General features: G+C 33.5%; 1 protein-coding gene across 1 annotated transcript; it reads right to left on the minus strand.

Moving 5' to 3' along the window:
• Nucleotides 1-1,632: 1,632 nt before the first annotated feature.
• Nucleotides 1,633-4,217, minus strand: LOC127700344 (outer membrane protein IcsA autotransporter-like). The gene is made up of 2 exons (XM_052203764.1): nt 4,150-4,217; nt 1,633-2,882 (listed from the first exon to the last, which is right to left on the minus strand). Exon 2 carries the CDS (start codon nt 2,875-2,877, stop codon nt 2,119-2,121), a length of 759 nt encoding a protein of 252 aa, XP_052059724.1. The 5' UTR covers nt 2,878-2,882; nt 4,150-4,217; the 3' UTR covers nt 1,633-2,118.
• Nucleotides 4,218-11,663: the final 7,446 nt, after the last annotated feature.

Below are 11,663 nucleotides of genomic sequence, written 5' to 3' on the forward strand. Positions count from 1 at the left end.
AAATTGTAGGGATCTTTTGTTTTTGGCAAATTTTTAGGAATTTTGGTCCTCAATGCTCTTCAACTTTGTGCTTTATTTAGCTTTTTTAGTTTGTTTGAATTCGAGCGTCACTGATGAGTCTTTTGTAGACGAAACGCGCGTCTGATGTAAGTACAAAATTTAATCCTGGTATCTAAGATGAGATTAGTGTATTATGGCTTATATTTGTCTGATCGGCTTCTCATTTTCCGATAATCTATTTTATAAAAGTATGAAAAAATACATCGCTTTTTAACAGATGCAATATTTGCAATATTTCTACAGCATATTTCATTTCCATTTTCATTGCATTGAAAAACAATTGAATAACAGTTATAGCAGGAACCGCTATTCTAATTTCCTCATCTGTTTTTTTTTCTATCGTTGGAGCTGGTAGTTGTTCCCTCTATGGTGTTGGAAGGTAAAAGGTTTTCATGTATCCATGGAAGTTAGAAGATTAAAATTGACGTTTCAATAATAATTGAAGTTAGTTGATTACAACGTTTTTGGCCTCGAGCTTCTCTGAAGAGACATTGATTGTCGAAATGCGCATCTGGTGCAGAAAAATTGGTACCATTTATGTTATTACTACCACTGGGTCGATGCGTCTGCTGGTGTACTGATAGTCCCCGAGGGCATCACCATCCCAGTAGGCAGTACTTCGGTACTGGCATGAAAATACGGATTTTGTGTTATTAAAGTTTGCTGTTACCAAATTTTGGGCAAATACTCTATCGGAGCTTGTGCTTCAAAGCAAAACCCACATTGAGACAATGTGAAACCCTATAAGCATAGTTCCTTGTTCAAATAGGCATGATAGAAACGTGAAGACTAACAGAGGTTTTACATAATCTTTCTACAGTATTTTTATGTTTAGTTGTTAGTTGTTTTGCATCCACTTGCTGTTGAATAGTTGCATCCGCCTCAGTCAGTCAAACCTTAACTTAGAAGGATTTGACTACTCTAAGTTGTTTATATTAATAATGCTTCTCACACATTCGAGTATACATCCATGTCTTTCAAATTTTGGGTTTGAGCATTCCAAACGACGTTAATAAAACAAAGCGTTTCGGACGAACAAAAATTAAGTAGTTGTCGTTTGTTGCTGTGTTACATATTTGTTTTTCTTTCATTATTTTGTACATAAATTAGACCGTTAGTTTTCTCGTTTGAATTGTTTTACATTTGTCATTTCGGGGCCTTTTATAGCTGACTATGCGGTATGGTCTTTGCTCATTATTGAAGGCCGTACGGTGACCTATAGTTGTTAATTTCTGTGTCATTTGGTCTCTTGTGGAGAGTTGTCTCATTGGCAATCATACCGCATCTTCTTTTTTATATGTAGTGTTTAAAAAGAATCATAAAGTATTGATATTTGGATTAACCGTGTTTGTTAGCGCTCAATCCTCCGGATCCTCTACCATAGGAGAGTATTGAAATATAGTACAACATAAGAACAAACTGTAAAAACAGTGAAAGAAGTATACTCATCAGATCGGTACTAAAAAACAATTACAATAACTACAAAGGACACAAAGTACCGATCTAAGTGTATAGTGATTCAATAGCCCTTACGATCAAAATTGGTTTGTAACTCTAAATAAAACTAAAATGTAATCATGGATTATGCATAATTTCTTCTTTATAAAATTCATAAAACGGTTTGTTATCCCAAAACCAAAAACAAAAACTAAATACAACAAACGGCAACAAGCGGCAACAAACGACAACCACTGAATTACATGCTCCTGATTTTGAATAGACACACAAAAAAATGGTGTTGTTAAGTCTGACATTGTTAAAACAGTACAACATAAAAACAAAAAGGAAATGGCTTGACTCATCAGTTTGGCACGAAACACAGAAAACAACAAACATAAAAACAGAAGGAATGGAATACCTATCTAAGAGAACTGATATAAGTATAGTACTAGCATACTTTCGGATGAATTAAATCTGAATTATCAGTACAAATTATTCATGAATAGCCTTTGTTGACGTCATATGGAATTTTGTGACGTTGGATGAAGCCCTTTAATCGTGAATTTCACGTAGAATTATCATTGTCGTGTTTTCTTCACAATATTATTTAGTTAATCCCTATGTCCCATCTTTTCTCCTCTGTCTATTCTTTTGTCTCTTTAACATCTTTTGTAATTTCCATGCCTTTCTGTCTTCACTTGTCCAAGTTCCATTTAAAGTGACATCCTTTACATTCTCTATGACAATAGATGTAATCAAGTCACCACCATCGCCACCTGGACCTGGTCCACCTCCGCCACCGCCACCACCGCCTTTAATAATCAGACCGAGTCCTTCTAGAGGGTTTTGATCTTTAGCAGTAGTGATATTTATTCCATCTCTAAAAACAGTCTTAAATGTTTTGATGGTCAAGTTTGTAAATATACTTCCTCCATCACCACCCTTTCCTATTCCGCCCCCACCACCGCCACCTCCTCCTTCGATCATTAGTTTAAGCGCTTGTAATGTTCGTCCATCACCAGGCTTTATTATGACTTTTGTTCCTTCTTTAGTATGAACCGTTTTGATTTTCTTAATAAATAAATTAGTGATGATATTTCCACCATTTCCACCTGGTTCGATTCCACCTCCCCCACCACCTCCGCCTCCTTTGACATTTATATTGATGTTAACTTTGTCAGCATTGAATGGTTGACTTTGTTCTATGGCTTCCGTTCTAAACAGACTTTCCCAATCTCTACTGTATGATTGCGGTCTTTGTCTTGAAAGTCTTCCGTGTCCTCTGTAATAATTATCTCCATAGTAGCCTTGACATGAACATTTGTTAAAAATGCCAAGGACCAAAATCACCCCGATGTTAATTATTGAGATGTTCATCTTTTCTGCAAGAAAAATAGGAAAACACACAATAGTTTCTTACAAAACATATTATTTTGTTCAGTTTATGTTTTCGCTTTATAATTAGACGGATACAATCTTTTAAACAGTACGTGTATATCCAATCAAACTATTATTCTGGCAGCCATCTAAGATCAATAGATTCCGAATAAGTCTGTATTATATTTATGTTTAATTTGCAAAAAATAAGACAAAACTGAGAAGATACTTTTACTTCATCAAGAATTGGCTACCTTAAAACGTTTTTATCTTATTGTTAAAAACATTTTCTAGAAAATAATATTTTATCGACTTTTTCAACAATCATGAAATCATGAAATCATGAAATCCGTGATATTCCCGGAGAAATGTTTGTACACATATTGTGCATTTAAAATAAATCTTTGGATGACATCAAATCAACCAATGCTTTATGCATTTTGTAAAACAATATGAAACAAGAACAGGTATACACATTTTCTTGAACAATTTATTTGGTTGAAGTAACCTTATATTGTAGTTTAAATTGTATTTTACAAATATTATTTTGTATTTAATTTGTCTCATATCATTGACATCCATATTTGTCAAATATATATATATATATATATATATATATAAACAAGTCTAAAATTGAATATATATATATATATATATAATTATGAATAAGTCTAAATTGAAAACAACGTTCAAACCTATGATTGCGTTGGATAAAAACCGCAATTTTTATACGTTTCCATCCAAAACAAATTTCTTGGTAGAGGGGTCTAAATACAGCACAAACAACATTTTCCAAAAGACCAAAAAAGTGAAAAAGTATATTTAAACAAAACGCATTTGACTAACAGGTCGAACAACGGATGTTCTTAAACCCTGCTGACTGCGAACAACGGATGTTCTTAAACCCTGCTGACTGGCGTTGTTCGACCTGTTAGTCAAATGCGCTTTGTTTATATATATAATTATGTATACAGAATGTGTTTTCAGTCTTGTATTAACAACACTGGTGATCCGATGGATAAAATCTGTGTTAGAGTTGTCACTGGTTCAGACGTACTTATATATATATAAAATTTTAAATCAGATTGCAACAACGAAAAAAGCAAACATATCGTCATGCTGCACAAATGATAATACAAATTAACACTTAGTAATGTCTTGCGTCTAACTAGCTATTCTGGATTGACTTTCATCTGGTATCTTGTTTGAATGGTGATCTTCATTCAATAAAACAAATTTACATCGGTATTGTTTCAGAGTAGTATAACTTACCTTTAAAATGTGCTTCTTGCACAGAGCAATACACGTAGAATGTTGTAACTACTTAATTACATGTATACATATGGTGTATGTAACCTTGTGTATTTCAAAATGATAAATTATGACTATGAGCTAAAAAGAACTTTTTGAAATTTTTTTCAGAGTAAATTTATAATGCTATTATTCAACTGTTTCCTTGTGACGTTAATTATATTATACAAGAAGTAAAATATTATGGAATATTTTAAAACAGTAGCATAGTAAATGATGCTAACTTGAATTTTTGAATCAACCATAACAAAAAGTAAAATAACAAAAATACCGAACTCCAAGGAAAATTCAAAACGAAAAGTCCTTTATCAAATGGCAAAATCAATAGCTTATACACATCAAACGGATGGAACGCAACTATCTTATGTTCATAAGAGGGAAACAAGAAAAAAGCATGACAGTCATCAAACCATACGGAACACACATGAAAGTATAATAGTTAATATGTACTGAAAACAGTTTTTCGACTAATTTTAAACCATGAAAAATATTATTATTTTATTTTAAAACAAAATTTCGCTAGATTTCAAAATTCAAGACTCATTCACTCTCAGACATTATCACTGTTATAAGAAGCAACAAATTATAATGCATATAATCCAATGGTGAACGAACACGGAGGAACATTATCTATTGTGCTAGCTGCGGAACCGTAGCGCTTAGGTCTTTATGATATTTTTTGACTATTTGCGGACCATAGAGCTACGGATTTTTCCTATTTTAAAACGTTCTGAATTGCGACCTAGGTTCAGGTCGCACTTATTTCCCAAAAATTTATTGTTTATCGTCCGTGCATAGCTTGTCAATGTATATAGTTCGTTTCGTTAAATATTTTTTTATGATATGACGTACCTTTTTATGTTTGAATATGCATTTCCTTGACATTATCATTTAATCATTTCCTGTTGTATACATTCTCCGCCTATTTTGTTCATATTGAATCTCGTCATGACGTCACGAAAAACAAAAAAAGATTATATAAGAATAGAATTTCGTAAGTAATTTTTCAAAGAAATTAAGAAACACATAAAAAAGGATACAAATTATTGAGAAATGTGTATTAGGGTATTTTTTAGTGTATAATTCTCCCTTTCATTTAATTATAAAATAAACTCACCAAATATATCAGGCTTTTAATTCAATATACAACATACACGCGTTTCGTCTACAAAAGGTTCAACTGTGTTGCTTTAACCAAACAATTGAACAAGGCAATAAAAGACGAAATCCCCACATACGCAAAAAAAAGAAGGAAAGACACACGTTTTGTATTTGTAATCAGTGGAAATAAAATGCAAACTCAAACCTTTAAAACATTGTTACTAAATCTGTTCTGAATAAACTGATCACAGCATATTTTTGGAATGAAATATTATATATATAGCTGTCAAACGACTATGACTGTTCCGCCATTCCATATACGAAATAACGCCGACGAAATATCGGAAGAAAGGCTTATTAAAATAAAGTAAAGTATGACTAAGTAGAGAGTCCAAACATACCGAACAGAAAATGGATAGAAATACGTTACAGAAATGGTATCACAAAGTGCTCTGAAGCCTTTAACATTGATGATCCAGGATTCACACTTAGATTTCCTTCTTGTATAGACCAAAGATTGATTGGAGATCGTCCGCCAACTACAGAAACATTTTATCAACAGCTACACAGAACAAAGATGAAGGCTAGAAGATCGGGGGTTAAATCATATCGTACATAGTACGCTTACCTTACCAGGGATCCACAAGTTAAAAGCCATCGACCACCATCGCAACCACCACAATGAACGTTCCATACATACATTGTACCCTAAGCCTACACTATTCATTACTGTCTTAAAGCATCGATTTTTATGGATGACATATATTTAGATAAGTATATTATACAATAGTTAACATGACATGCCCGACAATTTCTTATTAACCAATACCTATCAATGGATAAATCTAGATTTTATTTTGATATTTTAAGGATATTGACCTATTTCACCATAGACTAGGAAGCTTAACGTATATGTACTTACAAAAATACAAAAATTAAAGCTGTATTTTTCTATCGTATTATTATTTTAACCTGTTCTCGATTCGATTCTAATCATATTTGAATCTTTCACATGTTTAAAAACGAGCGAATCTGTCCCGACAGCATCCCGATTCTACCGAATGTGATCCGACAGAGATCAGACAGTGACCAGACAGTGTACCGACGCTGACGGAAGATATCCGTTAGATAATCGTCGCCAATTCATGATAATCAGGTACTGTCGGAACGCAATCCTATCACAGTCTGCTGTACCGCATTGCAAATGGCTTTGTTTGGACTCCGTCGTATTGTGTTCTGTAATTGTCGGGACTCTGACGTGGGTATTATAGCCGAGTTTCGTAGTAATAACGGGACTGTTTCGGCAAAGACGGTTCGCATTCGGCAAGATCAGGATGCAATCTGGACTCAATCGGCAAAAAAACAGCAATGAAAAATTTCTCCAGATCATGCCCGTTCCACATGACACCGTCCAGAAAACACAGAACATTGTTACGATTTTGATCCGATACAGAAGAATCTGTCACGACATAGTCACAACTGTAATCCGTCTAGACAAAATCGACTGAGTTTCTCCGAATGTTACGGGACGCACCTAACTGTCGGGGTGCTTGGCCGACCGTTCCGGACCTTTCCCAATCCGTAGGAATCTGTTACGAATGTATACGACTGCGTTCCGACAATGATAGGACATTCCAGATCATTCAGGATAGTAGTTCGACTTTTTCACTTTTCGTGTCTTAGCGATGTCTGATCTGAAACGGGAGCCGTAATCGGCACTGTGTGAACGCCGCATTACAAAATAGGGCCCAGACCTTTGTTATTGATTAACATAAAAAATGAGAAAGGAATATTAAAAAAAGAAAAAAAAGACAATCTCTTTCTTGACGGACTCTTATTTCACTAAAACAATTCCGAGATATCGGTCCCCTTTTTAACATATGATTAAATCATCTAATCCATATTGTACATAAATGTTCAAAATTGTTCTCGATATATTATTTTTAACAGTTTTTGCAAAAGGCCTTATTTCCAAACAGTGTCAAATTGAGATCCAATCATGTGGAGAATAATATTTTCTTAGAAGACAATAAAATTTGGTCAGTATAATATGTAGACATTTTGAATTGTCAATAGTAAAATATTCCTGCCTTCACCAGGCTTGAAAGTAAAAAGCGTTGGATTTTCTATTTTCAGACTCAAATTTTCCTATTCTATCAATGTCAGTGTCATTCAGACTCTCTTTGGACTTTACATATAACATGATATAACTCCATTAAGTTTATACTGCGGGAAATTTTTATCAGTTCAAACATTTATTTTTAGAAAGAAGATTGATCAATCGGAAACTAAAATAAATACTCACAGCGAATTTAGCATTGGCATTTCGCTGATAGGAGACGAAATAACTTACGGCTGGACTACTTGGAAGGCATGTTATGAATGATTCCAACAACAGAAACAAGTATTTCAAACATCATGACTGTTAATGACGTCCTTACACTAAATCCATTGGATTTTGGATTGGATGTGTACTGATTGATATTTAAGTCTTAGATGCATGCTTTATTTATGAGTTGTTGTTGACCTTTGAACTAGCTGACTGCGAGTACTCTAAGATCTGTACCTATTGTCTCTTTTGTTATTGGGATGTATAAATATCCTGCCATGTCCTGTCTGTGTTTTTGTTAGATGTTTTCCTCTTTGTATATCGATTTGATTAGTTAAGCCCTGTTTAACTGATTTTTGTAAATTGTTCTAATGTTTTACTGGTACACCACTGTCCCAGGTTATGGTGAGGGTTTGGTGCCAAAAAAACTAGTTTAACCTTTTAACATTTTGTATGTGCCTGTAATTCGGAGGTAGTCGTTTGTTGCTGTATACCATATTTGTTTTTCGTTCATTGTTTTGTACACGAGGCAGGCCGTTAGTTTTCTCGTTTGAATTGTTTTACATCTGTCATTACGTGGGCTTTTATAGCGGACTATGCGGTTTGGGTTTTGGTCATTGTTGAAGACGTACGGTGACCTATAGTTGTACACTTCTTTATTATACTTCATGCAAATTTCTTATATTGTCCATTTATTTTATTGGACACGAGGCATATGTGTATTTCCACTAACCTTTCATAAGCCCCGCACACCCATAGCAACATGTGATCGGGTGATAATACCTAACATTAACACCCGCTGAGCTAAAAGTTTGCCGATCCGGAACAATTAACACCCGCCCCGGCCGAGGTTTGCCTATTCTTATTTTTACATCATTTCCGTCGTTTTGTTGTTGTTATTAGTAAACTATCTTAATTTATGACTTTATTTTTGTACAGTTGTCCTTCTAATAACATAGTGCACACTTGAATCATAAGGCATTCAGTATAATAAAAAACATACTGTCCTTGAAAGAAGGTGTTAAGGTAATGTACAGCTTCATCTAAGGGCAGTATGTTGAGAATGTCATTTGGTCTCTGGTCGAGAGTTGTCTCTTTGGCAATCATACCTAGTCCTTTTATTTTTATTTATGTCATATTTTTCCAGAGACAAGTAAATGTGGTCCTAAGCGCTTTTCTGGATTTACCTTCACCAAGAACGCTCAATGCCGAACAATTGAAAGCCAAGGATGTATAAGAACTAAAACAGTTGATGAGCTATATGACCAAAAGGATCTAAAAAAAAGGTAAATCCATCTAGGGGCAACTTTGCCTGAGGTAGTTGAAACCTTAGTTACCTAATTATTTATAAACGGACAATTTCAAAAAGGATTGTTTTAAATCATGTGTTTACCGAAGTACTAAACTACTGAGCTAATGATACCTTTCGGGGACTGATAGTCCACCAGCAGCGATATCGACCCAGTGCTGTATGAAAATGAAAACAATACCTCATCAATTTTATGCGTCCGAAGCAATTTTCTAGATTTACCTTCATCGGGACTTTCAAATATTTCCGAATATTTGAAAGTCAAGGATGTGTAAAAACACTCAGGGAATGAGGCAAACCATATCACAAGTGGATACAAAAATCAAAGTATCACAAACTTGTGATCTATTTAGCCTTGAACTCCAAAGAAATATTAATTAACACCCGAAAAATTATAATGATAATACGGATAGTTAGATGAAACGAGAGAAATGCATAAAATATAATACTTGCTATTGGACTTGGAATTAATAAATCATCACTGTGATCATTTAATTATTTTTGCCTGCGTTCACTTACATCAATTAGCCCTATTTGACGGTACCAATATTTCAATTGCATGGAAGCACAGAAGATCAGCAGATACAGTTAAAATTTCAAATAGTTTTCTATATAAAAAAGAAGATGTGGTATGATTGCCAATAAGACAACTCAAGAGACCAAATGACACAGAAACTAACAACTATAGTTCTCCGTTCGGCCTTCAACAATGAGTAAAGCCAATACCGCATAATCAGCTATAAAAGTTTTAATATAAATTGTATTCAAAGTAAATGTTTGAAAGGATATCTGTTTTATTATTCTACTTGAACAATGTTTCAAATAGGATCAGTCACAAGTTTTACCGACTTATGAAGTCTTCTCATGTTGAGAATATGATAACAATATCACATTAGATAAATGAGCATGCCTATATAAACTGTATTTTTTGAAATACGTATAAATTAATCAATTTGATAAATTATTATATACAAGGAAGCAATTAAACCAAGAGTTCCAAGTGATGAAGTTGATATCACCACTTCGTAAATTTTACGGACGCCATCACGAGTTGGTTGACCGTGATGGGAATATTCGTTTCACAGATGGTAGCGGATATTTTCCAAATGTCGTAAATATAATGCCGTCCCTTTTTCTCCGAATGTGACGTACCGAGTTAGACTTATAACCGGGTTTGTACTTACATGAGCAGCACGAAGGGTGCCATATGTGGAGCAGTATCTGCTTACATTTCCGGAAGAAATGAGACCACCCCAGTTTTTTGTGAGGTTTTTATTGCTCAGTCTTTAATTTTCTATGTTGTGTTTTGTGCATGTACTTTTGTTTGTCTTTTTGTCTGTTTGTCTTTTTCTTTTTTAGCCATGGCGTTGTCAGTTTATTTTCGACTTAGGAGTTTGAATGTCCCTTTGATATATTTCACCTCTCTTTTATAATAGCTGCAGTTGCAGGTTTTGGAAAGAAACAAAGATGTAAAAAAATAATGACGGAGGAAAAGTGAAACTTTAGAGGTCGGATGCAAGAAGTATTAAAAGTATTTAGTATTAAGCATGTTAAGTGAAAGTAATTATGGAAAAAAATGAGACAATTTTCTCCATAACTCAAGTAATCACATCTTGGGGTACAACATGTAATAAGTGAAATATTATCATCATGAGACAAGTTTTCTAAACAAGATTTCAAATTTGTTATTATGTTGATATATTTTATACATAAAACAAAACTAGTATGATATTCACTTGATACAAATTGATATTAAGAAATGAAGCAATGCATTTTATTTGCATCAAGGTGACATTTAATCTGCTAGGGCCATAAGAAAAATGTTTTGGCACTATTCTATTAGAATGACATTTAGTTTGTAAATAGTTCTTAGATTCAGATAGTGAGTCTATAGAACGGACAGAATGATATAATTTATTGCATTCTCTGATTGCAGAAGAAACACATGATGAACAAGTAAGTGAAAGTCTGCAATAACATTAACGGTATCGTTTTACTGCACCAGATGCGCATTTCGAAAATAAATGTATTACAGTGATGCTAGAGGCCAAACTATTTGATAATCAAAATTTTATTCAATAAATAAATGAAGAGCTTTTAATCCAAATCAGACAAAATGTCGGGCAATGAATAAAAGCTTTGCATGACGGAGCTATATTTCTTAATTCAATATAATTTTGTAACAACAAATTATAATCACACAATTTCTGTATTTTCAGCTTCAAAGAAAGGATTATTGAGTCATCAATGTGGAGGATTTAAAATAGATAGGACTGGGCCTACCGTGACAAAGGTAGGATAATTGTATAAGAGTTGACATCATCCTATCCATATCTTTATACTCACTGTAAACATGCCATTTATTCATATTGACTGTACTTAAAAGATATATCTTAACCAATCATGTTTTAAAAAAAATTATATGAGTCACTAGTACTGTAACATATGTTCGTTAAGGGTGCTGCTTTTTTGGAAGCGGGCGGTCGTGTCTTGTATAAGGGAAAAATAAACAGAATATTAGCAATTGAATTTATTTTGTTTTAAATCTTAGCCTATAGAGAAATAATAAAAAACGTGTCTAATTATATCTTTGTTCATTTAATATTTCATGATCAATATCAATCGTTATTCTTCTATCTATTTTGTTCCTTTCTTCTTTTTGTCTTTCTTTTTCTTCTTTCTGTCTTTCTTTTTCTTCTTTTTCTTCTTTTTGTCTTTCTTTTTCTTCTTTTTCTC

This window comes from Mytilus californianus, unplaced genomic scaffold (assembly GCF_021869535.1).
Source record: "Mytilus californianus isolate M0D057914Y unplaced genomic scaffold, xbMytCali1.0.p SCAF_5, whole genome shotgun sequence".
Classification (NCBI taxonomy): domain Eukaryota; kingdom Metazoa; phylum Mollusca; class Bivalvia; order Mytilida; family Mytilidae; genus Mytilus; species Mytilus californianus.